Raw genomic sequence first — 17,041 nt, 5'->3', positions numbered from 1 at the left:
AGGCTCCCATTGAGCAGATCTTACTCTTTCTGCCAGAAATAATTTCCTCTGTATATAACTTGAAGCAACAAAGGACATATTTCACAGACATACTTCAAATACTTTCAGAAGCACGACCAAAACTTGCAATACTCGACACGTCTTTCCTTCCCACTGAAGCAAAACGCACACTTACCTGCATAAACGAACCCTCACAAAGCCTTTAATAAGAGCACAGGCTTTTAACACTGGGCTACAGGCCCATAGTCTTTACTGCAACACAGAAAAAGCAGTCCTTGGGATGAAACGGTTACGGTTGTAAAATGTATAACAGAGATGACTTTGTCACTTTCCGATATAATTAACAGTTTCTCCAGAGTAAAAATTTATGAAACATACCAAAGACACTGGCACTGAAACTTTATTCTTGCTCGTCCTCACCAGAACAAAACAAAAAAAAAAAAAAAAAACAATCTGTCAAAGATGAATAGCATACATAAACAGAAAAGGAAAATACATAAATCAGTTAATCTACTTGCTACTTTACTGTCAAACGAGCTCATACTTTACTGTCAAAACACTCATTCTTTTCATACAACTGTATCAAATTCCAGGAGAGAAACTGAGAAGTACACCAGAGAGAGAGAGCATTCTAGACCACATGCAAAACATCTGTATGCCACTTGTAACCATAGATAAAAATGGAAATCAACTAAAATACATATTAAAAAGAATCTCTGCCCGCACGGCACATGAGGCGGTCTTGACGCTAATCCACTTCTGCCTCAACAAGGTGTCCTCTGCAGGTACGGAACCTCATGCCACGCACACGACATCTCACGGGTCCGTTAAGCACAGGCGCTCAGAATGTTCTGGTAACATCGGTATGCCGTGTGCACCATACCAAATGCTTTGGCCAACTAAAACACAGACATTCAACACATTTTTACAACAGTCTCACACACTTTCCACACAGACAGAGGACCCAGAATCAAAGTTTGTATTCCAGCACAAAGACCATTTAAAGTGTGCAGGGTGAAGAGCATCCAACATTTATAATCCTCTGAGCCTGAAGCCCGACGAGCCATTCGGGCCATGGAAAAAATGCAAAGCAGCAAGCGTTTTAAAAACATTCTGAAAACGGTTTCAGTCAGGCGGTCGCGTGCGTTCTCTGTCTTCTTTTCAGTTCTGGATTCTCAATTGTCACGGCTAAAAATTTTGGCCAATTTAAAGCCTCATGACAGCATCGGATTTTTAAATAATTAAATACTATAATGTCAATTTATTGCCATATTTTTCATATGGTGGATTATGGACAGCGGGAATGTGACAGGAGCAAGGGAAAATGTAAGAGGACAGCGACACATCCAGGAAGAAGTTAATGAACAACGAATCGGAGGAGTTCTAGATCGACCGCGTTAAACACATTCCACACGCGGCAGAACACAAACTGACCCTTGTATCGACGCTCTTTAAAGACACACGGCATCTGAAAGACTGGATCAACATGTGCCATTCATTTAAGGCACTATATACAAGCGGTTTTGCCATTTTGATTACTCGTGGAATTCAAGCGAACATACAGTAGTGTGGAATGGAAGCGAATGACATGTCCTGTTATGTTGAGGAATGTTTCAACTTGTGATGACGCAGCAAAAGCTTGGCGATCTCTGGTCCCATCGAACAGTAAAAGATTACCGCTCACAGAAAGGCTGTCTTATTGGCATTTCAGTTGCTTTATATAACCTGGCGGTTGTCGGCTGGAAAGGAACAGAAGGGAAGCTGCTGAGGTGTCTTTGTGGAAGATTCAATGAAAAGCAGGGGGGGTGAATATTAACACACTCCATCTTCAAACAACCAATAACTGTTATTAGGAGGGTGGTGCCATTTAATCACACCACCAATGACATTCACCAAACAACAATTGCACCCAAATGACATTAGTGATAACGTGACAGAGCATGACTGCACCCCCGGGTTTACAGATCACCACCCACCCCACCCCCCCGCGAGACTGAGGGAGCGAGCGGAGCCTCGCACACGTCAGAAGCAGCAAACCCGCGCGGTTTGGCCTTCCCCTGTCCGAGAGAGCCAAGTGGCCAGCGCCCTCGCCATAGCGCCCTTTTCCCTTTGAGGAAGGAAGTCCGTCCGTGTCATTTCTTCTTTCCGAGGCGAACGGGGGAGTGGGGAGCAGCAGCCAGGCAGACAACGCGCCGAAGCAACACGAGAGGAAAAAAAAACATTTAAAAAGGCTAAAATAACTGTAACATTGGAACAAGTCGATTAAGTTGTACCTACAGCATGGAATCCGAACAAACCCCTTCAGCCAAATAAAACGGATAACCAGACAAGGAATGGAATTTAAAAAGAAAAAAGAACAAGAAAACTGTAAGGCACACTTTGAGTAGAACTCTGCTTGGACCCCAGACACAGTGCACGATGCAAAGAAAAGAAAAGGAAAGGTGGAACTCAACTTGCCTTAGGTAACGTTAGACCTAACGTTACCATTCTGAAGAAAAGACAGCAAAAAATGAAAAAAAAAATTGGTCCATGTTAACGTCTTAGTTGCTGCTTAAAATGCAGCTCAATTTTCAATCTGTCTTTTTTTGTAATAAAACTTTACAGTTATAGTATAGAAAAAGTGCTTGGAGAGACAACATGGGTTTTCATTATTATCGTGATCACAACTCTATCACAATTAGACACACAGGGGCAGCGGGGACGATGGCGGTAACAGTATCCGGGGTCCTCTCCTGCGCTCCCGAGCACGCTCAGTCTCCGGCTAGGCCTCGTCATCGATGTACGGGATGTCGGGGTCCGAGAAGCGGCGGGTGACTTTGGCGAGCTGCCAGTCGCTGGACGCGGGGGGGGAGGAGGAGGAGCAGGCGGCGGGGGGAGAGGGGTAGGCCTCCTGGCCGGGGACGATGTACAGGGATTGGATGCTGTCTTTGCGGCGTGCCGGCTGGTCTCGCCTCTTCACCAGGGAGAAGGAGCGGGCGGCACGCAGGGGCAGAGCCTGCGCTGACGGGAGGGGGAGGACCCCGTGGGGCAGCTTGATGGTGCTAGGGATGATGGGGAGGCGGCGCTGCAGCTGTTGCCGGGCGACGGGCTGTGCGGCCGCCGGGGGGTCCGGCTCGGCGGGTTTGGGGAGGCCGGCCGGCCGAGGCTTCCTCTGGGCCGCGGTCATCTTCCCTGCCGTGAGGATAACCTGGTTAGCTACGGTGCACCCGCGACCCCGCCCGACTCGCCCCAACACCTGCACGGGGCCCGGAGGAAGCGCACGCTTGCCGAGGCCCAGGAGAAGATCCGAAACACACCCATCTCATTAAACCAAGATCATGCCACTGCCCAGCCTCCCCTCAAACGTGCAACCTGTGTTAGTAACCTCCCCACAGCCTCTTGACTCCGTAATAGAGCTGGGTGAAATAGTTATTTGAAATACTTTAACCCTTCAACCTAAAATTCCAACACATTACCGACAACTTTCGTGCAGCTGTGCGTGTCAGTTTTTAACGCGTTTGGGTGAAGGTTCTTGGGGATCTGGAGTTTTTTCAGTCTTAGCGGCATCTGAAGCGTTAAAGTATTTTAAACGCGTGTTTGACCCAGGTGGGCTTGTTAACCACGGCAGACGGTCACGCATGCACTTGTGCTTGCAAAACACACAGTATGTGATCTGGGAGCTTCACGACCTGCTACAGAGCAGTTGGCACCGTCACCTTCTTTAAATGCACCACCACCGGCCTCTGCAGACCTGTACCAGAAATGAAAGGGGCAGAGCACATGGACAACATGAACCGGAGCGAAAAATAGGAGGAAAAAGGTGGCGACTGTACCTTAATACTGACCTTCGGCGTCCGAGTTGACCGGCCGGTCCTCCAGCAGGCTCTCGGAGCTCACGGAGGCCTCCGAGTCCAGGTTCTCCTGGTCGGAACCGGGCTGTTCCAGCTCAGGCAGCCGGTAGGCCAAGTCCTCCCTGCCACACGGAGAGAGAAGATCAGCCAATGGCTGCGAAGAACCGTCTCCCCAGCAACAGACATCAGCCAATGGCAGCCAAGTGCAATCACCCCAACAAGGGAAATCAGCCAATGCCAGGCAAGAGCCATCTTCCACACAACAGAAATCAGCCAATGGCAGCCAACAACCGCCTCCCCAACAATGGACATCAGTCAATGGAAGCCAAGAGCAATCTCCCCCACAACAGAGATCAGCAAATGGCAAGCAAAAGCTGCCACCTCCAATATTAAATCCACCAATCACCCCCTAACGCAGGACTGCCCAACCCCGTTCATGGAGATCCACAGTCCTGTAGGTTTTCACTCCAACCCTAACAAAGCACACCTCATTTAACAGCTAGAGATCTCGTTGAGCTGCTAATTAGTAGATTCAGGAGTGCCAAATTAGGGTGGACATGAAAACCTACAGGAAGGTACAGTAGATCTGCAGGAACAGGATTGGGCAGCCCCGCCCTGACCCAAACCCCACAGGCGGCCGCGCGCTCACTTCTCCTGCTTGATGGACTTGATGCGCTCCATGAGGGTCCTCTCCCCCTCGGTGTCCGAGTCCGCCGGCTCGTTCTCGGGGACCACGCTCAGATCAGAGCATCTCGTCTTCTCGTGGATCTTGGGAAGGAAAGCACAGATCGGTCAGTCCCCGGCGTCGACTGCTCCGGGTCACTGAGGTTAGTAGATGAAGGTGAGTAACTGTATGCCCGTGTTAAATCAAACGCCATTCAGGCTCTGCGGCACGTCCACGCTGATACCGTGAAGAGAGTTTAATCTTAATGGCGACTCAAGCCAGGCACTTGACAGATTAAGAGCTGGGGACAATGTCACTGTTATCCAAAATGCACGTCACGTGACCTGTATCAAACAGTGTTAATGAAAAAAAATTCCTTTCAAAGAAGGGAACAATGTAGAGCCCCTCCCACACATCCAACAGTCAAGTCTCACAATTCCAGGATACTTTTGGTGATTTTCAAAGCTTTAAACGCAAGCAAAGAATACAGAGAATCCACATTTTGACTCATTTCTGGTAATGCATTAAAAACAGTTATTTTAAATGTACTAATATATTTCAGGTGAAGGTCAAGTTCATGCGTGTAAAAGCTCTGAAAATGGCCGTTTTTTCCCCACACAAAATGGATCCCAATGTAGGGGCCACATCAACAGGGCAGGAATAGCCAACACCTTCTCTTCTCTGCGATGAATCCCCCTTCTCAAAAACAAACAAAACACAAGACGAAATCTAAATAAACATGCAACACGCTGTGGGTTAGTAAGGGGTGGGGGTGGGGGGGTTAACATCTCCAGGCCATGCATTTGGAAAGGTGAAGATGGCAAACTGCATCACAGCCCATTTTGGGAATGGGAACCAAGGCAACGTGGGTACCTACCACCGCTCCTTTGCAAGGAGAAAACCTGAGTGGTAAAGGCCAGTACTACAGAAAAAAACAAAAGCAGAACCAGGACATGGGGCAGGTTACACTCACCGCAGGACCAGCACCATTCACAAAACCAGGGCAGCAGGGCTGCTCGGACACGCTCAGGCCATCAGTCTATGAACACTGCCTGAACGCTGAACGGCTAAAGCAAAAAACGCAGCACCCCCTAACCCAGATTAAAAACGTTTTTCTTGTCGAACAAAGAAAAACTCCATAGCGGCACCACATTACACGGTTAGTTGGACGTCGTCTGCATGGCTGGGGCTGCTGGCTTCGCTACCTGAATCACACACAGGTCAGACGGACAGGAGTGCCTGATACAGGAGGGGTTAGACTACAGCTGGAGCTTTCGGTTCCCTGATCCCCGATTACCGTGTTCTGCCTCTTCAGCTTCAGCTGATTGACAGCCAGGGCCTGCGCGTACTCCAGCTGCTCGATCTCCTCCATCTTCTCATTGTATCGCCTGGTCTGCTCCACGATCAGCATCTCCACACACCTGAGCCAAAGGCAACGTCAGTGCTGGTTAAACTAACCAAACTCTAACAAACTCAAATGTACTGAACTCAGCTTAAACTCAAATGTGCCAAACTCCAACTTAAACTCAAATTTAACTTAAAACTCTAACTTAAATGAACCAAAATCAAACCCAAATGTACCAAACTGTAACTTAAACTCAAATTAACCAAACTCACTTTAAAAATCAAACAGGATTATGCTAACAGTTAAAAATGTTGTCAGGGACTGAATTTTCTGACTGTCGCATTTCATATTAAAAAAATTGTTTCCTGAACAAAGCTTTCCCAAGCTGTTCAAGAATGCTTATCACTTAATTATCACTCTCTGCCTTGATGAAATTAATAAACTCCTCCATCTTGAGTGTGAGGCCTAATGGCTGACTGTTTTGATGACTCACACACCGTTCACACTTCCTCCACCTGCACCCATTTAAGCACCAGGCAGGTTTTCACACGGGTCTCAAAGAAGCAGCCCGCAGCGGGACACTCACGTGGTGGTCTTGGCCACGTCCTTCATGCTCATGAGGGGGTCGGCAGTGTCGGGGCAGCGGAGGATGCAGGGGGCGAAGACGATGGCCAGGGAGTTGGGGGACATGCGGTTGTGCTCCTCCTCCTTAGCCACTCTGTATGGGACAGGGACAGAGGAGTCAGCACAGACGCACAGCTCTTCGACCAAACCCAACTGACTCTGTATGCGCACTAGCGTAAACACGAAATGGAACAAGAACAATGAGACACAGGAAAAAAGAGGGGGACCCCCCCCGTACCCACCTGACAAGATGGAAGATGAGTCTTTCCAGAGTGGTGAAGTTGCCACTAGGAAGCTGATCCAGCACTTTGTAGATGGCGTGGAGCTGTTCTTGCTTCTCAGGCAGTTCTGGAGAAGAGAAGCGGCCAGTGAGAATGAGCGGCCAGGCATCTGCGCTAAAACAATTTCCTGTTTTTAATCTGCACGCGAGGTCTCGACGCTCAGCGTTTGGGACACGGCTCTGCTGGGACTCACCCACGGCGTGCAGGAAGTCGCTGTAGTGGGTGAAGGTCATGAGGGGGTCGGGCAGCTCCCGCAGCCACTGTTTGACCAGGCCGGTCACCGTGTGGATGGGGTAGTCCTCCAGACACACCACGTGGGGGTCTGCAAGCAACGCAAGTAACCGTTAAGCCGGGCACCCACCGCACGCGTATCGGCCGCGAGCGCACTACGCGCGTATTACGCGCGTAACTGAAGCGTAGTTGAAGTACTGTTATTACAACGGCAGCGGGCGACGTCGTCTCCACCAGATGCGAACGCGTCACGTACCGGCTGCGAAGCTCGCGCGACACAAGCGAACTGAAGCGTAGTTTTTCGCTTCTGTTCTATTTTTTCGGCTTGTCGCGCGTCACGTTGGCCTGTTTATACACAGAAATATGCTCTAAAATGCTAGGTATACATGCTCTGATTTATATTTCATTCTTATATTACTGGGGGTGTGTCCCTAGTTACCTCCCAGATATTTTTTAAGCAGCTAAAAAAAAATACAAGCCTTTTCGTTTTGTAAAAATAAATAAATAACTGGAACCTGGGGGAAAGGCAAACTTAGTTTCGCTGTCTTATTTTGCGGAGGGGGTGGGGTAAATTTGAAAATACACCACAGAAAGACGTAGGCTATTGAGTGACGTAGAAGGGAATGCACCGAGCAGCGGTTTGTTAGCTCGAGTATTGGAAGATAGTTTTTAACCAACCATTGCTCAGCCTATTTGACTTCTCCGATGTCTTCGTTCGCCGTGCTTTCAAAAAGGGCTTGTTAATAAAAATCAGATAACCACAGAGCTTTAAAAAAAATCAGATTATTTAGTGGTCTTGCCGATGAAAATGCACCTATTTTATAAATGAAGTTGTAAGCAAGCCTTTATTGCACTTGTACTTCAAAGCTTCCGGTGTTCATGGCGTTGTGGTGTTCATATCCCTTCAAGATTAAAACTGTTACTGACTTTTTCATGATTAGCTGATTTGACTAAATCTGATCCTATAAATGTTTTGACGTGAATGGCAAGACAACACGGGAATTCCCAATGGTTGATTACGGATTATTTATTATTATTATGATCATTACATATTCTTCATGAAATTGGCACGCTTGTTAACCAAGCAAATAAATTAATACAGTTTGAGATTGATTGTTATGCAGGCTACGTTGCGATTTAAGTTTATGGTACTTCTTGAAAGCGTTTACTTTCTCACGTAGGCTATTTACGAGTTAACGAAATATTACCAAATTAACAAACTGAAAAAGGTCTCTCACCAAAGTATTCACTTAACCCATAATCAACAGTCGTGAACAAACCTGAAATACACGATGTAAAAGCCCACTGCAGACTGCGAGAGCTACTAGGAATATATAGCTTCTACGCAAGCCTTTGCGCGACACAAACGGAACCAGTGGAGACACCCTACGCGTCGCGCCGTGCTGCTTCGCCCTGCTGTTTACGCGACGCATACGCGACGCGTGCGGTGGGTGCCCGGCGTTAGATAACTCCAACAATCCCAGCGAGCTTTATGCAAAAACCGCTTTCCTGATATGACTGCAGATGTTAGCACGAGGAGGTGGAAGAGGGGGAGGAGGTGGAGGAGGATGAGGAGGGTGAGGAGGGTGAGGAGGTGGCACGGGACAGACAGGGACTCACTGCACTCCAGCAGCTGGTGCAGCTCCTTCATGCGATTGGCAGAGCCAGACTTGCGGTAGATGCCCTCCGTGTACAGGCCGTTCATCTCCACGTGCTCCAGCATCATCTCCAAGACGATGGGGATGGGGTTCTTATCGTTGATCAGCAGGCAGACGCGAACCCCAAAGTGCTGGGAGCCGGACTCTTCCTCGTACTACACCGGCCAACGCAAGCACAAACAGGAAGCCTCGTCGGTTACGCGTCGCAAAATGACTACCGCGCACTTTGACGAGTTCCATGACGTTTGGGAACACGTACCTTCTTGGCGCAATAGGTGGAGCAGTCCGTGGTGATTTTAGAGAGGCACTTCCTGTGGCACACCATTTTACAAGCTAGGTGAAAGAAAACCAAAGAGCTGTGCTTACAAAGCATGAACAAATGAACCATACCAAAGTCTGAAGCCATGTTCAAAAATAGTATATTAGCATATCTGATACAAACTTTAACTACACTTCAAGTACCCTGAAGTATAGAACAGTATACTTCAGGTATACTTCAGCATACAATTTTTTCCACATGGCAAGGCTTGGAGCATGCCTGCTCTCCGCCCCCACTGCGAGAGACACCAGGGCATTGTGGGTACTCACAGCTGCACATGCAGGCCTTCTCCATGCCCCAGATGTAGGAGCTGCACTGGTCACAGGACTGCACGATGTTCACCTGGTACGTGTTGAACATGTGGTCCAGAGGGTTCTCCAGCTGAACACAAACAGTTAACCCATTCAGAGGAGCTCCTGCTCACAGAACACGCATTCACTCACACGCTGCAAAGCAGCGTTTGGGCTGAGCATCAGGCTACGCTTGCGCTACTTACGCTCTTATCCTTCTTCCGCCTTTTCTTTCGCGCTTTTGCAGGCTGAAACACAGTGACCCGACAGAAAGTCAGTCACCTGACAAATATCTACACCTTTTGTATGTTTTAGTTCATTTCTAGTGGTGGCGGGTGTATTGTAAAGAATACAAACATTGAATATATATTACATACAAGGGGGGGGGGGGTTAATACTTCTGGCACAGAGCCTGTGGAAGTGGGCAGAGCTGTGAGGGAGGGTACCTTAGCTGGCTCCGCCTCCTCCTTCTTGATCTCCCCGCGAATGAAGCCGTCCAGAACGGACTGGAAGAGATTCACCACCAGCTGCTTCTCAGCATTGGGCTTATCCCCAGCCAGGATGGCCACCTTGTTCTCATAGCCACTCATCAGCCCTTTGTAGCCAATCTGCGGCTTCTGTCAGGGAGAAGAAGGATGGGGGAGGGGTTGTTTTCCTCAGTCAGTACCACCATCATCATCATCATTATCAGCAATCAGTAATTTAACCTTCTTGTGACCACAATGCTTTGGAAAGTGATTGCATGTGGCGCTCTGTGATTGGCTGCAGAACTCACCGAGAGCGAGTACATGCTCTTGATGACCTGCCTGAACTGCATGGTGGCCGTGATGAACATCTGCTCCGTCGCCGACAGCTGCTTTCCCCGTGAGCGCAGATCATTCACCTGCAGAGGGAGAGGGAGAGAGAGAGGGATAGAGGGAGAGAGAGAGAGAGAGAGAGAGAGAGAGAGAGAGAGAGAGAGAGAGAGAGAGAGAAGAAGAAGACAGAAGTATATCAAACAAGACAGCAGGAGACAGAAAACAGCTTTCCAAAAGCAGAGGAGGACTTCTAAAAAAGCCAGCGAGAAAGAGAAAGCAGAGAGAGAGAGAGAGAGAGAGAGGCATAGAGAGAGAGAGAGAGAGAGAGAGAGGCATAGAGAGAGAGAGAGAGAGAGGCCGATCCCCATTCCACTCTGAGTTTACCGCCGCAGCGGGGGAATCGCACAGAGCACAGAAGCGGAGCAGCAGCTCACAGACGAGCGGCTCACAGACGAGCGGCTCACAGACGAGCGGCTCACAGACGAGCGGTCTGACCGCGCGCGAGCGGACGCAGCGGCTCCTCAGAGCGCCAGCCCACCTGATTCCCCAGGAACTCGTCCAGGTGGCGCAGCTCGTTGGCGTTGGTGATCTGGCGGTCCAGCGAGGCGTTCCACTGCTCGGAGACGCGCGTGGCGCGGCTGATCTTGATGGTGCGGTTTCGGTGGACTCGGCTGCCCGAGGGCTCTGTGTGTGGGGGGGGGGTGGGGGGGGGGCAGAAAGGAACAGGGTCACACTCAAGTGGCCAAAACCAGGCTGCATTTTTGAAGCTCACTTCCTTGTCTTGTCGAGAGACGTTACTCACTAGTGCCAGTGCCACCCGGTCCAATGTAAGTCAATGGCAACAATACGGTCACAATACCAAACCGATCATTTTTACATCCTCAAGAAAATGAAGTCAGAATAGGTGTTTTTTTCTTCATCTAATGTCTCCCGATTTGTTAAGTTACTGCGTTATTTGGACAAGACTGCATTACTCTGTGGACGAGCCAGGGGCAGTTTGTGTCACAGCCGAGTCCCTGTACCTCACACGCCTAGCGGACGGTCTCCGGCTCCAGTTTGTACAACATGCACTTCCCAGGCTTCAGAACCCTTTTCACCAAGCCCATGGGCTAACAGTGACTTTGTTCATATTTTTCAACAGTCTATGGTCACAAAACCAGTATCTTATTTTATTTTCATTTATTTAACCAGGAAAACCCCATTGAGATCGAAATCTCTTTTGCTGTTTTGCAACACAGTTCATGGGTTTTATTTCCTTTCACATTCAGCATTTTTCTGATACCATCCAACCAAAATCGAGCAGCTTAATAGGAACAATAACAACAAAGACAGCCAACATATCTAATATGAATCTAATATGAAATCAACCCATCATCAGTACAGACCAATTATGAATAATTATGCAGTTCAATTACAATCATCTAAAACGCAAGTAGTCTTAGTGCTACTAGTATTTAAACCTGTCTCAAGATTTAGCTACACCACAGAAAGAATTCACATCACTGTGTTCAGATGATACTGGGAAAACAAGATCCTCCCCCTGAGGTGACTGTGTCATGCATTGCAGATCACATGCGTACTGGTGTTGCAAAATTAGTATTTGCAGTACTAGCTGTATTTTCCTCTGATGTTTGTAAGTGGACCACAAGCCACTAGAGGGCAGCACTGTCTCAAGCTGGGACAGTCAGGGCTTGGTGTGGGACGGTTACCCTCTGCTCCTCTCTCAGCGAGGCTCTGTGCCAGGGTGAGGTCTCCGTCGTCCGGCGTCTGTGCCTCTTTGTGCGGACGCTTCTTCAGGATCTTCCTCAGGAACCCCGATCTGCAGGACAGGAAACGCAACCAACGTGGATCAGAAAGCCATCAGGCTCGCGCGAGGAAGCCGTGCTTTGAGTGGAGTATCTGTACCGTCTATCACTCAACACAACACAATCTTTGCTCCTCCTATGTTACACTGGAGCTGTATCTATTGCCAAATCTAAACCTCTATATACACATCTATATGCCTTGACTTGCCTTCACATATTCAGTAGTGGAATATGAAAATGTAATATAACACCAATAATAAGGCATGCAGAGATTTAGCAGGGCTTCCTAATCTGTTTGGACTTAAGTAGGTTTGTCAAGGTTGCCTATGATGAATTCTAATTAATTTCAACAATTAATCCACTGGTCAGACTAATGAACTGAAAGGCCCCACACTAGGGGGGCTGGGTGGGGGGGACACTCAATCCTGAGCGAATTTAAAAAAGTGGAATTTTAGGAATCCACCCGACTCCGAAAAAGCCTCTCTGTGCAGCTATATATGGGAAAATAAAAACTTCCAGCATGCACCAAGGAGCAAGGAGCGGGACAGCCCGGTTACAGAGGGGAAGAGGGGTGTCCTGTCAGCCCCAATGGGCAGAATTCTCGGGAGAGGGGGACTGCAGTTCCTGCTGGAGATCAGTTCTCCCCGCAACGAAGCGCCTTGTGGAAGGCAGGCCCAATCACATCTGCCTAAACAACGGCACAAACCGCTGTATGCTAGCCCTCATGCACGTTTGCCATTATGAACCGCCTTACTGTCCCAGAAGGGCAGGAAATCAGATTCTGAATGAACGGAGAGTGGCAACAACGTGGGCTCAGTTTATCTTTTTTTGGGTCAGTAGTCCACAGTCCTCCCCTCGAGTGGGCACTGGGAAATGGGGCGTACCTCTCTGGGGTGGACGGCTGTGGAGGGGCGGAGTCCTGGTGACCCGGGCTGTCGTTGGGCCTCCGCTTCAGGGAGCTGAACTTCGCCCCGTCAGGGCTGATCTCTGTTGGGGACTGAACCTGCAATACCATAACACAGTCACACCCAGATGAGTGCACAATGCACACACTTCCAGAGAGAGTGGGAGAGAGGGGGGGGGGAGAGAACGAGAGAGAGAGGGGGGGGGTGAGAAAGTGATAGAGAGAGAGCAACACAGAAAAACAGACAGAGCAAAAAAGGAAGAGAAAGAGTGTGCGAGAAAGAGGGAGAGAGAGAAAGAAAGGAGGAGAGACAGGAAGAGGGAGAGAGGTAGACAGAGAGGGAGAAAGAGAGCAAGCAAGAGAGCAAAAGAGGAAGAGAGAGGGAAAGAAAGAGAGAGACAGAGAAAGAGAAAAAGGGAGAGAGAGAGGAGACGGAATGAGAGTGAGAAATGAATCAACCAAGCAACAGGATTTTCAAGAAAGCCTACAGAGAAAGGAACCAGCACTTTGTATGACAGAAGGACCCAGAGTTCACACAGTTTGGCATGGCATAGGCCTCTGTACCTCCATAAGGCCCATACTGAATAGCCGACACCCAGGGTTAGTCTCATTACCCCGCCTCTTATCACCGCTAGCCACACCCACCAGAGGTTATCATTCCCTGGCCTATATATCATCACCCCACCTTCAACAACCTCAGGGATTTCATCAACAGGATAACTGCATCTGCTGATCACTGATTGGTTTATCACCGACCCCAGACCAATCCCGATTAATCCCCAGATATAGCAACACTTGCACGACACCCAACCCATCGCCTGAAATTCAACCTTTCTTCCCAGCTGCTTTTGTGTGATGCAAGAAGAAAATACCCTCCTGAAAGAGGAGGATATGATGCAGCTGTGCTGTGTGTGGCACGGACAAGCCCAATTAGAGTAATTTAGCCGGGACGTAAAACAACTCCACGAGAAACAAGCCACATATACAAGGAATCAGTAGCAATAAAGCTAATATTACAGCTAACACTAAATGGTACAAAACGGTAAATGAGAACTAGACCGAGTTTCCCATTGACTTCCACCGCCTAAACGTTGCACGGGCTCTAGTGGATACAGCCTAGATCAGAGCTCGATTGGTCATGTCTGAGGAGTGAGAAGCAGCGGAAGGCTCAGGATGAACACCAGGATGAGAAAGGTCAGAAGTAGGCGGAGCCCAGTCCTCTCGGCCTGTCATTGGCCTTCCCCCTTCTCCGTACGCGCAGTCGGTCGGTTTGCTGAGCGCCCCAAAGCGAGGGGGGGGCGGGGTCGTCGCAGGCTGTACCTGGACCTCGGGACTGAGCTGGGCTTTTGGCTGGGACCTGCTGTAGTAGACGGACCCCGCCATGCACATGGGGCGCAAGGGGATGCCGCAGAAGTCCGTATCCGCGTCCTCCATTTCCGCGCTTTTAAACATCAAGCGGCTACGGGCAAAGGCTAGCCGCTGTTTGTTTTTGTTGCGCTTGCGGAAACGCGCCCTGACCTACCGGAGCCAGAGAAGCACAAGGAAGACATGATGGGCTCCTCTGAGACCTTCCAAACCCCGCCCCGGCCCCCACCCCACCCCGAAACGTCCCACCCCGCCTCCTCTCCATAGACACAGGGGCAACCCAGCCAAGGTGATACTCTAACTAACAGAATGGGAATAGGACACCTGAACTGCTTAAAACTACTGAAGAATGCACAAACAAAAAGACCAATGGAATAAGCTGCCCTTTCACTCCACGGGATGTCCGGGGAGTTGGAGCCAGCTGTTTTTGGTACAGTACCTCTCTGTTTGATGGAGAGGCACCGGAGCTGTCAGATCCAGAAGAGTTCAGCTTGGACACGTTATCCAGGGACATTGAGATTCCGCGAAGCCTGAACCGGAAAACGGCAAAATTAGACTCATGGAAACGCAAAACAAAAACGCTGTTCAAAGAAACAGAAAAAAACGTAGAAAGAGAGTTGAATATAAAAGAGAAAAGGCGAGAGCGAAAAAGGTACAGGTTAACATTGTGAATAGGTGTAGCTGTGAGTGTTAAAAGGTGTAGGTGAGTGTGGGTGAGAGAATGGTGTAGGTGAGACAGTAGTGTAGGGTGTAGGTGAGAGTGGTGTAGGGTGCAGGTAAGAGTGATGTAGGGTGTAGGTGAGACAGTAGTGTAGGGTGTAGGTGAGACAGTGGTGTAGGGTGTAGGTGAGAGTGGTATAGGGTGCAGGTAAGAGTGATGTAGGGTGTAGGTGAGACGGTGTGGGGTGCAGGTGAGAGAGTGATGTTGGGTGTACTTCAGAGTGGTGTAGGTGAGACGGTGTAGGGTGCAGGTGAGAGAGTGATGTTGGGTGTACTTCAGAGTGGTGTAGGTGAGACGGTGTAGGGTGCAGGTAAGAGTGATGTAGGGTGTAGGAGAGACGGTGTAGGGTGCAGGTGAGAGAGTGATGTTGGGTGTACTTCAGAGTGGTGTAGGTGAGACGGTGTAGGGTGCAGGTAAGAGTGATGTAGGGTGTAGGAGAGACGGTGTAGGGTGCAGGTGAGAGAGTGATGTTGGGTGTACTTCAGAGTGGTGTAGGTGAGACGGTGTAGGGTGCAGGTAGAGTGGTGTGGAGAGACGTGTAGGTGCAGGTGAGAGAGTGATGTTGGGTTGTACTTCAGAGTGGTGTAGGTGAGACGGTGTAGGTGCAGGTAAGAGTGATGTAGGGTGTAGGAGAGACGGTGTAGGGTGCAGGTGAGAGAGTGATGTTGGGTGTACTTCAGAGTGGTGTAGGTGAGACGGTGTAGGGTGCAGGTAAGAGTGATGTAGGGTGTAGGAGAGACGGTGTAGGGTGCAGGTAAGAGTGATGTGGTGTACTTCAAGTGGTGTAGGTGAGACGGTGTAGGGTGCAGGTAAGAGTGATGTAGGGTGTAGGAGAGACGGTGTAGGGTGCAGGTAAGAGTGATGTAGGGTGTAGGAGAGACGGTGTAGGGTGCAGGTGAGAGAGTGATGTTGGGTGTACTTCAGAGTGGTATAGGTGAGACTGTGTAAAATGACGTACTGTAAAGTCCTGTCCACGGCATTCCTCGGATCGGGGGTGTCCACATGTTCCGGCTCGGTCCTCTTCTCCTTCCACTTCTCGCCCTTCTCCTTCATGGCCGTCTGCCGGTAGCGGTGCAGAGAGCCCATGGAGGGGGGGCTGGAGGACTCCCTGTGGCCGTTCCTCTCGGGCCTGGTGGTGGTGGCCAGGGGGAGGGAGGAGGGGCGGCTCGGGGCAGGGGAGACGGGCTTGGCCTCCTTCTTCTTCCAGGCTACAAATGTGTACTGGTCCAGCTCCTTGCTGTCCGAGCGCTCCTTCGGCCTGCCCTCCTGACCTTTGACCTTTGCGACAGGGTCCTCCTGATTGGTGGAAGCGACACGCTGGCTCTCACGCTGGCTGTGCTCCAGGCCACGCTGCCTCCTCATCTCCCGCTTCTCCTGGCTCCTGGAGGTGGCGCTCTTGTGGGGCTGCGGGGTTCTGCGCCTCTTCTCCTGCGACTGAAGGGCGGGGACGGCGCCAGGCTCCGCCTTCTTGCTCTCCTTCCCCGGTGTGGGGGTGGCAGCAGGCTCCGCCTCCTCCTCCTCTTCCTCTTCAGGCTCTGGGACAGCAATTGGTGCCGTCTTCCTCCCCGCTGGCTTAAGGACATCAGGAGATTCCACCTCCTCCTCCTCCTCCTCCTCTTCCTCATCCTCCTCCTCCTCCTCCTCTTCCTCAGGCTGGGGAGATGCAGCTTCTGCCTGGCTGGGTTCCTTCCCTGCGGCCTCTCTCTCCTCCTCGGCAGCAAACTTCGAAGAGGCCGGCTCTTCCTCTCCCTCCTCCTCTGTTCTTGCCTCCACAGATTTTGCTTGCGCCTCTTTCTGCCGCGCCTCTTTCTGCCGCGCCTCTTCCTCCTGCCTCGCCTTTCTCTCTGCGGCCTCCTGCTCTGCCTGTCTCGCCCGTCTGGCCGCCTCTTCCTCCTCCTCGGCCCTCTTCCTGGCTTCTTCCTCTTCGACCCTCCTCTTCTCTTCCCGCAGGGACTGGCACCTGAAAGGACAAAAGCAGTTCAGGGCCTCCTGAACGTTTCAGCTCAGGGGTGTCAGAACTCCAGGCCCAGAGGGCCGTAGGATCAGCTCGCTGTCGGTGTGAGCAATCAGAGTGATTCATTTACTGTAAGCCACTGATTGGCTAAAGAGTTCACACCTTGATCTGAAGAACTTAACTGACTACTGACTGAAAGAAAACCACAAATACCAGCAGACACTGCAGCCTTAAAGGGCTTGAGATTGACACC

General features: G+C 50.1%; 1 protein-coding gene across 14 annotated transcripts in view; it reads right to left on the bottom strand.

The window, feature by feature from the left end:
• Window positions 1-384: 384 nt before the first annotated feature.
• Window positions 385-17,041, bottom strand: part of si:zfos-588f8.1 — a 68,777-nt gene continuing 52,120 nt past the window's right edge. For 4 of the 14 annotated variants that reach the window (XM_064331692.1, XM_064331695.1, XM_064331694.1 and 1 more), the window contains 20 exons: window positions 15,793-16,794; window positions 14,553-14,643; window positions 14,069-14,266; window positions 12,729-12,847; window positions 11,749-11,858; window positions 10,578-10,723; window positions 10,018-10,125; window positions 9,689-9,859; window positions 9,449-9,490; window positions 9,222-9,333; window positions 8,893-8,966; window positions 8,596-8,788; window positions 6,938-7,066; window positions 6,706-6,811; window positions 6,426-6,557; window positions 5,792-5,915; window positions 5,372-5,416; window positions 4,480-4,598; window positions 3,825-3,952; window positions 385-3,171 (listed from right to left, as the gene is read on the bottom strand). In XM_064331692.1, coding sequence (XP_064187762.1) covers window positions 2,762-3,171; window positions 3,825-3,952; window positions 4,480-4,598; window positions 5,372-5,416; window positions 5,792-5,915; window positions 6,426-6,557; window positions 6,706-6,811; window positions 6,938-7,066; window positions 8,596-8,788; window positions 8,893-8,966; window positions 9,222-9,333; window positions 9,449-9,490; window positions 9,689-9,859; window positions 10,018-10,125; window positions 10,578-10,723; window positions 11,749-11,858; window positions 12,729-12,847; window positions 14,069-14,266; window positions 14,553-14,643; window positions 15,793-16,794 — 3,559 coding nt within the window. In that variant the 3' untranslated portion in view covers window positions 385-2,761. Of the gene's footprint in view, window positions 3,176-3,665; window positions 3,731-3,812; window positions 3,953-4,479; window positions 4,599-5,371; window positions 5,417-5,791; window positions 5,916-6,425; window positions 6,558-6,705; window positions 6,812-6,937; window positions 7,067-8,595; window positions 8,789-8,892; window positions 8,967-9,221; window positions 9,334-9,448; window positions 9,491-9,688; window positions 9,860-10,017; window positions 10,126-10,577; window positions 10,724-11,748; window positions 11,859-12,728; window positions 12,848-14,068; window positions 14,267-14,552; window positions 14,644-15,792; window positions 16,795-17,041 lie in introns of all 14 variants that reach the window. The other 10 variants (XM_064331702.1, XM_064331705.1, XM_064331693.1 and 7 more) reach the window with 8 other exon arrangements.

This window comes from Anguilla rostrata, chromosome 4 (genome assembly GCF_018555375.3).
Source record: "Anguilla rostrata isolate EN2019 chromosome 4, ASM1855537v3, whole genome shotgun sequence".
In the NCBI taxonomy this organism is placed as follows: Eukaryota; Metazoa; Chordata; class Actinopteri; order Anguilliformes; family Anguillidae; genus Anguilla; species Anguilla rostrata.
The sequence above is the reverse complement of the archived record's forward strand: the minus strand, read 5'-3'. Positions and strand labels throughout refer to the sequence as shown.